Source organism: Mastigoproctus giganteus, chromosome 10 (genome assembly GCF_048544385.1).
Source record: "Mastigoproctus giganteus isolate SK-2022 chromosome 10, ASM4854438v1, whole genome shotgun sequence".
NCBI classification, from domain to species: domain Eukaryota; kingdom Metazoa; phylum Arthropoda; class Arachnida; order Uropygi; family Thelyphonidae; genus Mastigoproctus; species Mastigoproctus giganteus.
The window spans coordinates 14,994,106-15,009,404 of record NC_143584.1 but is presented as its reverse complement, the minus strand read 5'-3'; the positions used below and the strand labels follow the sequence as shown (position 1 = coordinate 15,009,404).

The 15,299-nt window shown below is 35.3% G+C and overlaps 1 protein-coding gene across 2 annotated transcripts in view; it reads left to right on the top strand.

The window, feature by feature from the left end:
- The window catches only part of LOC150078781 (beta-alanyl-dopamine/carcinine hydrolase-like), a 51,903-nt gene extending 39,141 nt beyond the window's left edge, over positions 1-12,762 (top strand). For both annotated transcript variants that reach the window (XM_090383345.1, XM_090383346.1), the window contains exons 8-10: positions 1,469-1,603; positions 1,959-2,149; positions 12,511-12,762. In XM_090383345.1, coding sequence (XP_090239471.1) covers positions 1,469-1,603; positions 1,959-2,149; positions 12,511-12,617 — 433 coding nt within the window. In that variant the 3' untranslated portion in view covers positions 12,618-12,762. The remainder of the gene's footprint in view (positions 1-1,468; positions 1,604-1,958; positions 2,150-12,510) is intronic.
- The last annotated feature ends 2,537 nt before the right edge of the window (positions 12,763-15,299 follow it).

Below are 15,299 nucleotides of genomic sequence, written 5' to 3'. Positions count from 1 at the left end.
TTGGTAAGAGTACCCTTTTGTCCCTCCTCGCTTATCTCATTCTCCTCTGCACACATTCCGAGAAGGGCAGCACCCGCCAAAGCCCCAAAGCCAAGTTTGTCTGAAAACACGTATACACTACTAAATGGATTGTCTGTTGAATCAGACAAAGTTTGCAAGCTGTTAATTTGAGACTCAACTGAGATTGGATTTGACAATAAAACACTATACTCACTGCTGGATGGAAATAATATGAAGCTTATGTGTCTTCATTGATTTGCTGAGAGCTACATTCCCCAGAGAGGAGGCTGCAATGCATGGTGTACCTTTCTAACTTTGTTATATTGTTTTTCTATTCCAGCCTGCATACCAGAATAAGGTGAAACAAAAAACTCCCACTATTTGTTTAGCACTGTGAGATGTTTAAAAGGCCTGGGATGTAATAGGGGTTGAATTATTCATGTTGATGTTTCATTTATAGGACCTTTTATTTTTTTTTCAGAGATTCAAGGGTCACGTTTAGTGCTGTGTTGAAGAGGTCTGGGATGCATTAATGGTTGATGTAGCTTTGCTATTATCTGAGCATTCCCCCCCCCCATGATCTAAGAGCCAGTTTATTCTCACTGTGAGATGTTGGAGGCGCCTGGGATGAACTGATGGTTGACATTGTTCTGCTATTTGATAAATTTTGATTACTGATGAAAGGAGGGGGTAAGTATGGAGGAACCAAATGGAGTAAAGGAAGAGTTTGAGAAGAAAGGATCTTTAGTGCTTCTAATGCTGAAGAGCATCACCTGAGAGGAGGTTGCAATACGTGGTGTATAATCCTATTTTTGTTAAATCAGTTGTTTTTCTATGAAGAAAAGTAGAATGGTATGATTTTGTAGAAAAAAAAGTAGAATGGTATGAAGAATAGTAGCATCTCTTATTGTTTATGCCAGTAATGTCAAACCTTTTCCAGCCTGCATACCAAAAATAAGTTGAAACAAAAAACAATTTATGTGCCATAGAGAAAAACTAACAAAAATTAGTAGGATAACAGCTACTTGAAGGTAGATAATAAAAACTTTGTTGGTGCATAATTTTGTGCACAATTACACTTAACCATTTTCACAGATGTGTTGATAAAACAAAACAAATTTCTCTTCAAATAAAAAAATACTTTTTATTTTACAACAATAAATTTCTCCTCAAAAGGTATTTTTATTTGAGAATAGATTTGTGCTCTTTCTGTTCATGCTTCTTGTGGTACATTACACTATTGATTTGCTATTGCTGATCTATGCAGTGTTTGTTATAGCTTAAAAGACAAAATCAAGAGGCCAGATTCTAATTTTCCCATAATAGCTTGCTACATCTAATAGTACCAAATGCTCTTTGCTTTATTATAAGTTGTTTGATATTTTTTGTTCCCATAATGAATTATTTCTAATATTCATTTAGTGGCCTTCACATATTTAACAGGTTTCTTAAACAAATTTTATATTAGTATTAACATGGCTGAGGTTAGTGAAGACCAGATAAAACTGTGCAATGTTGAGGTGGCACCTTGTGAAGATGATAGGAAGACTGCAGTTGATGTACATTCTGTTACTGAAGGAAATCATTATATACATTGCAACAAGTATGTATCTTTATGGAATAGTGTTTTATTTTTTGTAATTTACAATCGGTTTAGCGTATTTGTAAAAATACATTGAGTTCAGTATTAGTAAAATATGTACTTGTGAAAGCCTTTATGTAATTCCTAAATTCTTTTAAGTAAGAAAAAGGATTTCAGAATGTCCATATAATTTGATACAACAAATATGTATTAGTATAACGTATAAGACTAAATTTTTATTCTTCAGATCTGTAGTAAGTCCAGAATTAATTAATTTGTAATATTTTAAGTAATTGAATTTTTTTTTATTATTATTATTTTGATAACAAGTCATTATTTTCAGTATTTAATGATTTTATACCATATTCTACTATAGCTACAGAAGAATCAACATTCCCCAACATCCTGTAGCTAGCTCACTATGCAGACTAAGCACAATATCACAACTGCCACCTCCAGTAAACTGTGATAAGATAATCCAAATTTTGGGAGATCAGAGTGATCCAATGTATCCTGTGTTTAGGCGGTGCTGTATAGAAGAGCCAGCTTATGTCACAGTAGGTGTTGGTAAGCACAGAAATCTTTTTATCTCAAAATTATACCCTATTTACTTTTAAATATTATTTTTTGCACCAGTATAAAAAAAAGTTATCCTTTTATTTTTGAAATTTTTAGCATTATTTCTTGTTAAGTAAATTGTAAATCAGTATTTTCTACAGATTCAGATCCTTACCTGTGCATTTAAAAAAAAAAAAATACTTGTCTATATGAAAAAGAATGGAATTTAATTGGTTGTGGCAAAAGGTTGTAGAACCTTTTGCCACAATCACTTAATTTCCAGGTGATAACAAAAGCCAAATAAATAGTGTTATTATTTGTATCATTACCTTTACCATTACAAACTTTTCTTTTCACTGCTAACTTAGGCAGAAATCTGTTAAAAACCAAAGGAGTACCTTCAGAATAGGTTACTGTATCTATGAGTGAACATAGCAATAGAATAAAAATAGGAACATACAATAAATAAAAACTTTCAACAGATTTTGGAACCAACTGACAGCATCTAGCTTTTCATCCTTATGAGACTCAGTGACATGACTGCCTTAGTCTGATAGTATTTATCATCAGTTACAGTATCGATTTATCAGATAGATAAACTAAAATATTGTACGAAGCATTTTTGTTCTCTTTTATTCCTATTGAAATTCTGTACCTGCTCTTATGAACAAACTGTAAACAAGCGAAAATTCATATGAGCTGGGGAAGTGACTGGTATACAAGGAAACTCATGAACAAAAGAAATTTTGCTATCATATGAACCTGGCTTACAATAATGTAATGCAGTCAGTATCATTAATGAGATATGTAAAGTTTTATAGTACTGTAGTTACCACAAGGCACTGTAAGCCAAAACTTTGTAATTGCATTTTTCTTATTCAGAGTGGCATTTAAAGAGGGTGGTGGGAAAAGAAAGTGTGTAAATTTGAGTGTTTTTGATAAACTTAAGTTAATTGAAAAAAATGAAAAATGAAAAAAAATCAAACAATTTTTGATATTTGTAAGAGCAAGGAAAAGCTGAAACAGTTTACCATTGATACATTCATCGCTAAAGGAACAGCTGTTGGTTGGATAAAACTTCACACCACTTTATGACATCGTTGTGGATTTGGACTTCAACACCATTGACTACCATAAGATGTTGAAGGCTGGTGAATCTGGTGCAACGTTGTTAAGTGAATAGAAGCCAAATTCTCACCAAGGAAGAAATCATTGATGTTGTTATTATTGGTACCGTTGAAGAAGGTAACATGGATGAAGAAGAGATGGTCATAAACATCAGTGGTTATTCATCAGGCTCTGAAATGCAGCCTTATCAGTATCCAAGGATTCTCAAAGAGATAAGCATTCAGAAGCAGCATCAGAAAACCACCCTGGTAAACTTGACATTTTCTTCAAGTGTGCATCCTTTACACTGAAAGGACAGAATTCCTGGGACACCTGGTTCCTGGGAAATGTGACACTGTCACCCCTCTAGTAACTGCCCACATGCATTTCTTTTGAATTTAAAAGACAGGCCTTATCCCCACATTGTCTGTTCAAGTGAAATTTTACTGTAGTTATTTACAAATTGAATTGAGATTCAATACATAACTTCTAAATTATATTAATGAACTATCAACTTTTAAAATAATCGAAAAATTCCACTTGTCATTTTTGTGAAGTAACAGAAAATTCTTATTGTTTTATATATCATGATTTGCATATCCTGTACTTTTTTTTAATGATATGGTGAATTGAAATTTCCATTGTAATGTCAGAGTAACTTGGTTCTAATGATTGTCTCAAGAAAGCTTATAGGAAGTGATTTAATTCAACTATTTTTTTAATATGGTCTTTATAAAATCTATTTCTCTATCCAATCTTCTAAGTCCAACTTTAATGAACCCCAATATTGGTTTCCTCATTTGCTTCTTATTTCACTTGTCCTAATTAATCACTGATTACTTCCACTTTAAAATAAATTGCATATATTTTGCAGAGAATTTTCTTTGTCACACTGATATTCTTTTTCTTCTAATTTGGTTTTTTTTTTTTATTATTATTATTTAATTCATTTTTTACATGGATGAAATGAGTGGTTTGGTTTTTGTGGTGCATGGACAACTAAGGCCATGATGCACAAAGTCCAGTGGATGAAATAAAATCATTAGTTGCAAGTATAGACAGCCCTAATAGCACACTAGTTCTTTCCTAATTTCTCGGTTGATGACCTTTACAAATCCCTCTTATATGCTGAATACATTAATTCCTGTATTGATGACCTTGACAAATCTCTCTCTCTCTCTCTCTCTCTCTCTCTTATATACTGAATACATCTCACCCATTGCTGTCTTTTTTCATTTTTTTTTTTTTTTTTATGTTAACCCCAAACACGAGAGGTATTAGAACCTATATTACTTAGTACCGTGCTTGGGTTGGAGGTTGAGAAGACGAAAGAAGATATTTGTTGATATTGGACTTGAACTTCTGTACACTGTAATTTTCAGGAAATACGTATGAAGGAAGGTTGTTCCAGAAAACGGCAGTTGAATGAATAAATGAGGAAAATGAAAAGTTGGTTCTGTGAGTTTGAAGTTGGACAGTAAATGGATGTTGGCTGGTGGCGGCACGTGTTCGGACTGTTTTGAAAGAGAGAGCGGGAATTATAGAAGCCAATTCAGAAGAACAGTACCCATGAAAGTATCTGTAGAAGAGGCATGCAGCAGAAACAGTACGTCTATGAGACAGCGAGTGGAGAGACTCTGTTAGAGATGAATCATTAATTAACCTAACTGCCCTCTTCTGAATGGAATCAAGAAACCTGATAGAGGTTGTGGGGGCACCACCCCAGATGTGGGAACAATATTCCATGGAAGAGCAGATTTGCGATTCATACAGAGTGAGCAGCTGCTTGGAAGAAAAGTAACACCGAGAGCGAAAGAGAAAACCAAGTTTTTTAGATGCAGAGGAAGCAATATTTGTAATGTGCTTGTGCCAAGAGAGATTAGAAGTCAGGGTAATCCCCAAAAGAGATATATCATTTTGCCTTGAAATCGGAGTGTCACTAAAGATAAGCATAGGAGCAGAAGAATCCTTTTTTGCAATATATAAGAGAAGACTGAGTGGCTTGGGTAAAGAAAACCTGCATGAGAACGACGAGAAACGTCGGATAACTTACGCGGAAAATTAGCTTCCCGATACGGCACTCTAGCATGGCTCGGTCTGGACGATATATTGATTGGCAAATGATGAAATGATTGGTGGTGGGCACGACAGACGACAAGCTACTCTGTAGTCATTGGTTGGCATTATGTATTTACCAGCAAAGAACGGTGCATAATAGTTTTGTAATGAACGGTGAACAGGTAATAGTAGTGATGAATCTTTTAAAGATGGAATAAATTTCCGCACGAGTGTCTTTAAAAATAAAAGTCCAGTAATAAAAAAATTAATATTTTATTAATAAACAATTTATGTGCTAGTCCACTCATCATTCTAAAGAAAAAAGGTTATGTTACCCCCTCCATTTCGGGAGAGGTTCAAGCTCCCATGGGATTCAAGTCGAGGTAACCTGACATTTTTTCACCATTACAGTAAATGTTAGGACATGTGCAATTAGGACAAGTTACCATTAGTGCTGCTACAGTGATACTAAACCGATGTTATCATGTGTTGTGTTCGTGCACCAATCAGCACGTCATTTGCCACGCCTACCTGTCAATCAGTATATCGTTCTCAACTTTGCTCCAGGCCGATAACACCTACCGTCTGTTTACCGAGTGAGCAGCACTAGAGTGCCGTATCAGCAAACTAATTTTCCGCGTAAGTTATCCGACGTTTCTCGTTGTTCTCGTGCAGGCTTTCTTTACCTTCGCCGACTGAGTTTTAGAAGGGTTGAAATCAACTAAGTTGTCTTTGCCCCACTGGAGAATTACCTGAAGATCGGCATTTAAGGAATTGGTACCAGATTTTTGAGAAGTTGAAGCTGATTAAGCAGGGCAAGGTTTCTCAAAATGGAAAGTAGAATGCAATGTGCTATCAAAGGCAAAACTATGCATAGGATTTCCAGTCAATGGAAGAAGGTCATTAATGTACAAGAGGAAAAAAGTGGGGGAAAGAACTGAACCTTGGGGGACACCGGCATTAGTGGAGAAGTTAGAAGACAGAGCCATCTACCATCACCTTCAGTGAGCGATCAGAGAGAAAACTGGATAACCAATTACTAAAAACAGTTGGCAAACCATAAGATGGAAGCTTGTTTAGAAGACCTTTATGCCTAACACGATCGAAAGCCTTTGAGATGTCAAGAGCAACTATTTGTGGTTCACCGAACCTTTCCATTGAATTAGTCCATAAATGGGTAACATAAGCCAGAATATCACCAGTGGATCGACACTGACAGAATCCATACTGGTGATCGTTGATCAGATGGAAGGTTTCTAGGTAGTTTAAGAGTTGGCAGTTAATTGATTTCTCCATTACTTTAGAAAGAGTAGAAGTAATTGCAATGGGACGATAACTGGATGGGAGGTATTTGTCACTCTTTTTAGGAACTGGCTAGATATGAGCAAATTTCCAAGCAGAAGGAAAAATGCCTTTGGAATACAAAAGTGAAAAAAAGCGGCAAAGAATAGGAGTAAGTTCAGGAGCACAGGTTTTGAGAACAAGTGGACAAATACCATCGGGACCTGGAGCTTTGTTAGCATCAAGATTCGTCAAAATCCTTCTGACATCCTTTTGATGAAAGACCACAGGAGGCATTGAATGGAACGTGTTGGGAATGGTGGGAGGTGTTTTACCAAGATCATTAGTACATGAGTTGGAAGAAAAGTGGGATGCTAGCAGGTCAGCTTTATCCTTGGCTGAAGTGACAACAGAACCATCTGGTTTGGACAGAGGTGGGAGCAGAGATGGGCAAAAGTTGCGGCCAATAGCTTTGGCAAGAGACCAGAATGCTCGGCTACCATTAGGACAAGAAGCAAGTGTTCTACTCTTAGCCTGTTCAAACTCTAGTTTGGACTGATTAATAATTGCTTTACAATTGTTGTGAGCTTTGGTGTAGGCAGAAAATGAAACTGAAGAATTAGAAACAAGCTAATTATGATATGCAACAGTCTTATCTTGAACAGCCTTAGCACATTTATTGGAAAACCAAGGTTTAGATAAAGGACGAGATTTTAAAGTGGAGTGTGGGATAAAGGATTCCATTCCTGCAAGAATAATTTCACTGATACGATCTGAGAAAACGTGGACATCAGAAGTTTTGAAACAGTAATCCGACCAAGGAAAAGAAGAAAAGAAATCTTGCAGGTCATCCCATTTTGCAATCTTGTAATGCCAAACAACACGAGGTTGGGAATAGCCATGAGATAAAGGCTCCATTGGAGAGGAGACAATCACCAAGTTGTGATCTGAAGTGCCTAAAGGACCTCTCACTTCGACCATGTTACTTAGAAGGGTTGTTTGTGAGAAAAAGATCAAGCGTGTTGGCTGTATGATTAGGATTGTCCGGTATTCTTGTAGGTAAATGAACAATCTGTGCAAGGTCATTAGTAATTGCAAAAGCCTCAGCATCTCGACCAGCTGGGTCGGTGTGACTAGAAAACAGAAGCCAGCTGGAGTTGTGAACATTAGAATACCAAGGAAAATTACCTCACTGTTAGGAAAGTTGGACTGGAATGTTGTTGTTTTTTAGGAGCATTAGCAACTGAGGCCATATTGCTCCGGGATATGCGGTGGTCATTCCCTGACCTTTCCACATCCTCCGTATTTGGTGGTGACGGGCTCGAACCCCGGTCTAATCAAGAAGCGTGTGCTATGCACTGCTGCTCCTTCCCACCTGGCTACGGAGGCGCCTGTTGGACTGGAGAAAGTCAAGTTGCAAAGAGAGGAAGTCAAAGAGCTCCAAGTGATTAGTGGAGTTGGGAGAACAGTAGAGACAACAGATGAATTTGATACAATGAGGTAGAGAGATTTTAAGCCAGAGAAGATCAAAGAGAGGAGATTCCAAATTGCCAAATCTCTGACAGGGAATATCAGAACGGACATATGCACAAGTACCACCTTTGAGGCGAAAGGAATCATACAGCGAATAATTTGGGCATCTGAGATGAGCAGTAGTTGAATCAACCGATAACTGAGATTCTGTCAGAAAAAAGTACATGGGGTTTGGCAGACTGCAAGTGGAAATGGACATCGTTGAGATTAGAATTGAGACCACGTATATTTGTGAAATGAACAAGAAAGTGCTTGGGAGGTTTAGATCTTTTCGCAGATAAGCTTGCTCTATTGGTTTGACAATTCATGGTGTATTCAATAGTAAGAAAAAGTGGGTGGGATATGCATATGAAGTAATGAAATTTTTGGATATGGCGTACATATGGTAAGAATATACCCAGATCCTTGACATAACGTGGCCTCGACAATGCTCCCTGCATACACACTACTCGGGCTCCCTCCAGTCACTATCTGGCAGAGTAGCGGTAACAAGATTATACACTAGCTGATCTGGAAGCCTCCTAGAGAGTTATCAATAGGCTCGGTCTGGTTTACTAACTAGCGGCCGGCCTGCGAACACCGTTTTAGAGCTGTACCCTCAAAATGTAAGGAATATTGGATCTCGCCACGATGTACATCAAAAACTCAAGTCATCAATCATACTGCATGATGGAAGAGATAGGGAAGGGTTGACTGGAACTTAGCTCTAGAGACTAAACCTGGGTTCCACCACTTCAAGCCTCCAATAAGCAAAGTGGTGGTATTGCACCAGTTGATGAGAGTCATCTACCACCTAGTACTGCCTGGTAACATAGAGGGGCGACATTCCTCCAAGTGGTGTGGGTACCACACCTCGACCCCTGCTTACGTTGGTTGGTTTACACCTGGGTGGTCACCCACCATGTACTTGTGCATGGAGATTATACCCAGGATTACTAACAGTCCCACCATCGTGAAGGTGCAAGCAGAGGATTTGTATGTCACCGACTGTCCGGACTTCGCCAAAATTGGGTCCACTTGACTTGAATGTCACCCGAATATCCAGCAGCGTTTTAGACTCCCAGGTAGCAAGTACAGCTTGTCTGGCATATCTGAGGGAATGTCTGTGACCTCAATTTACCAGGAAAAAGGTTTATGAAGCTCTTGAATGAGCTTGATAGCATGAAGTCTCCAGATCCTATTATGTTACTTTTTTTTTTTTTTTTTTTTTTATACTCTTTCATGCCATTGCTGTATTTTATGTTGAATGGAAATTCACCTACAATTCAGCAGTTTAATGTGGAGATGAATCTTTGCTTCCAGTTTTCATCCTTTTGTCACCACTTCATAGCTTTCTAAAGCAATAGATATGTATATTAATAGTATAGTCACCCTTGACAGCATTACACAAAAGCCTTCCATCTGATTAATTATTGCTAATCTGGATTCCATTTGCATCACCTGGCTTGATATTTTGGCATTTGTTCACTTATCTTCATACAGATTCTATGGGAAAGTTAGTAGAATTTCAAGAAGTTTGTGCTTGATATCTCAGCACTTTCATATTGTGGAAGTTATTTTACATGAAAGATAGTTAATCATTAAATTTAGTAGATATTAATTAATGAGTATATGTTATTACATAATGTAATTGTTTAACAGGTAAAATTTGAAATGATTAGAAGTGTTCTCCCCAGGACCTATCGAATGGGTGCACTGCCCTGTGAATTTAACTGACTACCTGGCTAGAATTTAAGCGATTCTCGCAGTACCGTATGGTACTGATCTCGATCAGTATTAATTTGAATTTACCATGCGATCGAGGTCAATGTGACAGGAGCATATAATGTTAAATTATGCAATTAAATTTTGCTCTGGATCGCTAAGTCACATTTATAAATAACAGAAAATTTTATAATATTGCAAAGTATTACACTTCCCCACTCGACTACTTCATAATGGCTGGCTGGCAAAATATTCTGGGGAGAACACAGACTAGTTTATGAATTATAAAAAAAAAAAGGTAATTGTACTTATCTTATTGATGGCTATAACTTATTTTATATTAGCAATTGTTAGTCACAGCACATGGTTAGCATATATAAAAAGTTTGCTCACTAAGCAGTGCTGATTGTGACTAGCGTATACACCACCATCATGAGACAAGGAGAAGAGAAACTATGCTTTTAATAGAAAACTAAAGCTTTAAACCTAGAATAAAGAGTAACACTAGAGACACAAAAAGGAGCATAAATTAATAGTAGCATTAATTTATAAGTTCCATTAAGTGAGCATTAGTAACATAAACAGTATAAAGAATTGCACAATAGTTAAAGAGCAATATTAGTTCAACCAGAATTTAAGGATAAATAGCCTGAAATTTTCAAGTTGGAACAATACATGTTAATGTAATTATTATACTAAAAAATGAAAAAAACCCAATTATTCAGTGAATGCTCCCTGAAAGTTATGGTAAAAAATGCACTTTTCAAAGCATAATGGTATTTTATTTTTATTTATTTTATTATTATATTTTTTTCATTCCAAGAAGTGTGATTGGGAATTTACCAAACAATTTGGTAAGAAAAGCAAATTCCAAGCCTATTACCAAAGATAACATATATCCTGAAAAACAAATATTGGATGTATTCCTTTTCCAAATTTTAAAAATACAGTATCAGAGCTTGGCAGTTTAAAGTATCTTGTGTCATTATTTCTGAATGATAAAATGAAAAACAGAAAGACATAAAAAGCTAGGAGTAATTCCATATGAAAGTTCTTTAATGAAGCAGCTATAAACCTGTTGCAAGAGAAAGGGGAAACCTCTAATTGAATATTTGTGACCTTGGTTATAGAAAAAAACTAGGGTGTATGCAGTATAAAGACCTAAGAAAGTTTCCCTTAATGCTGTAAATGAGTTAATCAGCTCTTATATAAAGGTAATTTTCGTCCCTAACAGTTTTTCATTAAGAAACCTGGAACCAACCATAGAATACATTGATTTGCAGAATATATAACAAACTAATCACCCAACTCATGTGAATAATTTGTTGAGCAAGATGAAAAGTACAAAACTCCTCATGTACAGTGGATGCCACATTATTGTTGTTGTTGTTATTATTTGGTTTTTAGGAGCATTAGCAACTAAGGCCATATTGCTCCGGGGATATGCGGTGGTCATTCCCTGACCTTTCCACATCCTCCGTATTTGGTGGCTCACGGGCTTGAACCCCAGTCTAATCAAGAAGCATGTGCTCCACATTACTGTGATCACTTCGGGACACAGCTTATTGGTAACAATAAGCTGTGTCCAATGAAACAAGAATGTAGCTGTTCAGCATTGTTTATTGTTGTAGACAAAAAAGTGGACAAAAATAAAAACAAACTGACAAACGTGAAAATCAAGCAACATAAAATACTTTGACTGTCCACTATTTCTTTGAGTAATTCATCATACCATTAAAAACAAAGAAAATATTAAAATCAAGAATTAGAAAAGGATTAATGCCCTACTAAAAAACAGTCAAATTTATAGGAATACAGATATGCTACTTTCATGGAGTAATGATACCAACAACCACATGAACTGTTAGAAAAACAATGGTAACTAGAAATGCAACATATTGGAATTCAAGAACAAATTAGAATTACATAATCACTTCCATTGCACATGTATAAACCATGATGAGGCAAAAAAAAAAAAAAAATTATAAAAACTGAAGCACTGATTACAATAAATGATGTATTCTGTATAAGTCTGAATGGGACTTCATAAAAGTGATAACATTAGAAGAATGATAACTTGATCCATGATCATAATAAGCAGCATGCACTGTATTGAGAATTCATACAATATATTCTAAATATTGTATGAATTCTGTGAATGTGTGAATCTAAAAAGCTAGTAGTGCGAGAGTGGATATGTTTAAGCATTTCTTATATCCACTACATGATACTTAACTACATATGAATTTACATGTTAATATTTAAAAACCTCCATTATACAGAAACTGTATATTATTAATGTAGAAAGCTATTAAAAGGAAAAAGAAAAAAAAAACTTATGATTAACAATATTAATTTTTTTAAATAAAAATATTCCCATGTGTTTATTTCTTCTCAGTTGCCTTTATTTTGGAATGTAATAAGTGGTTTAAAAAAAAAAAAAAAAGTTTCACAGCCACCCCACCAGCTCATTAGTAAATATAAAGACCTTTTACATTTCTATACAAAGACATTTCTATTGTTGAATTCTTTATTCTTTATGCCTTCTTTTCCAAATATAGTTAATATGTTATAATTGTCCGTAGCATTTTTTATGTTGAGACATATTTCAGTATATAATTGTTTCCTGCTAGTGTATTTATATACATTTTTACTAATCCTTTAACCTCTTTCTTATTTTTCTCCAGGTATATTTGACCTTGTAAGAAAAACTTGGACTATATATACAGATAATCCAAAAACAACTGCTCCCCTTGTAGTTCTTCCTCTCGAAGCATGGGCTGACAACAGTTAGCAGCAGTGATGCTTTATTGTTCCACCAACGAACTTTGAAGATCAAAATAAAATATAAAACAGGGCTTATATCTTGTTACAATAAGTTCTAATATTTGAATGCACAAACTCAGTCAAAATTAAAAGGCATAGCATAGCCTTTTATAATTAACATGGTGGCCAACACTGTATATATTTGGAAGGCATATTCTTTCTGAGGAGATTATAAATAAAGAAGTTGGTCAAAGCACAAAGACATTTCTATTGTTGAATTCTTTTGCAGTTGTTATTGATTTGTTGTATGATACTATCATACAACTGTACTTTAGAATACATAAAAAAAACTTCAGGTTTTTATATACACAGCATTATCACCATATGTTCCAGGATTGATTTTTTTTTTATCTATAGCTAACAAATGGGTTAGTGCAATCGCATCAGTTTTATACATAGTAAACTACCAAGGCAGATGAATTGGCATCATTTTAATTATATCTCATATTGGGAATACCTTCACAAGTTGCAATCATATTGCACTACCTCAAATAAGTAATGCTTTCCCAATGGGGAAGACTATTGTTACTTATTCTCAGAGGATAACACCTATTTATTATATGACACCATTTATTATGACTTATTTCTTCTCAGCATTTTCTAAATTGCATTATTTTACAGTAATACAGGATTTGGGATTTATATTTTCACAGTAGTTGAAATCAAATAAAAATGCTTCAGAGGAAGCAAATATTTCCACTCATTGAAATATACCCTATAATATTGTGCTGCGTAGGGCAAACATGGTTCAGTTCTAAGGGCTAAAGTATACACGTGGTTGTCATGTATTTAAATGGAAGTTTTGCTTCCATATGCATGGCTGTTCTCTCACACAGAATTCATTATTCACAGTTCAATACACATTTATTAGGATACGACCACCTGTCAGCTAATGAGAAGCCGGTAAGCTTTGCAACAAAGAATCTTTTGTGGGAGCAAATATCTTCTCATGTTTGACAGCAGATGCAGTATAAGCATATAATTTTTATTTGATTACATTGTTTTACTTTAAACTACATTATGCATAATATTTTAATATACAGGGTGAGGTAGAGAAATGGGCAATTTTAAAAACTCAATAAATAAATAATTTTCATTTGCCAAATTACAAATATGCCATCTTAAAATACATAAATAGTATGCTATTTATTTTATTATTTTTGAAGATTATATATCCTTGAGGTAACCAATTTCCTCTGCACAGCCATTCTAATCTTTCACACATTTCCCATGATGCAGCATAGCATCTCCAAAGGAATTCTGGCAATTTCTTCATGAACTTTTTTTTTTTTTTTTTTTTTTTTTTAAGTCCTTCAATATTGTGGTATGGGCAATGAGAGTACACCTTGCTGTTTAAGTACCCCTATAAAAAAAAAGTCAAACTATGACAGCTCTGGGGGGAGGCCAGGAAATGTCATCATTCCCAAAGATGATGTGGTTATGAAAAGCAGTTGTATGGCATCCATAGACATCCTAGTGGTATGAGCCACCATGCAATCTTATTGAAACCAGCTAGCCTCATTAACTTGAGGAAATCTAGTAGCTAGTTCATCAGTCAAAAAAGTCGCAATGATATTAGCATAGCAGCATGAAGTCACAGTTGTTACCCTTCCATTATCATCTTCAAAAAATTATGGGCCATGAGATGAAATTGAATGCCACACTTTAGTTCACTTTCATTTAAACAGTTTTGTGAATAAACCAAACTTTCATTATTGGTCAGAAGAAAACCTTAGCTAATTCCATCAGCAACCATCGTACAGTGATCAGGTAACAGTGTTTTTTGTCTATGTTACCTAATCACTGTACAATGGTTGCTGATGGAATTGGCTAAGTTTGTTTTTTTCTGACAAATAATGAAAGTTTTTATTCACAAAACCATTTAAATGAAAGTGAACTTCATCAGACATCCACAGATTGTGAATAAATATCATCATAATCCACTTGAGTTAGCATCTCTTGACAAAAATTTTTACAGGTAAGAGATCATGAGATTTTAATTTTTGCAGTACCTATCTATACCTTTTAAGGATGGAAATTCGGGTCCTGGTGCAATATTTGTTGTACACTCCTATTAGATAAGTTCATTGACAGTGCATGCTGACACACACACTGTTTGGACTCCATACAAGAGCAGTTCTGACAGCTCTGATGTTTTCTGGTGTATGGGTGCTTCTTATTCCACTCAGAAGCTTCTTTTTGAGAGCAGAACAGTTTCTTGAAAATTATATACCCATGTTTTAATGGATGAGCAGATGATAGATCTTAACGCTTAAGCTTAAAGTGAATATGAAATAAATATCAAATGGCCACGTAACTGTTGTTTTTGTAAAATGCCTTGATAGTAAAAGCATGTCATGCACCACACCACTCCACTGTTACTAAATGGCATGATGTAGACAACGGTATGTCAGGTAACATAATCCTCCCCACCACACTGGTACCCAGAAAACCGGGTTTTAAAATCATCTGTTTCCCTGACCCACCAACTATTAACCATAATCTACAGAAAGTTATCTTCAAGAGTTGCATAATCAGCTTAAGCATATCAGACAATATAAAATAATATGTGTAGACAGTATTCTTAGATACAAACCATTATGTAATTATCAAAAATGCATTAAAAAGGTGGGAAAATATCTAAATAAAT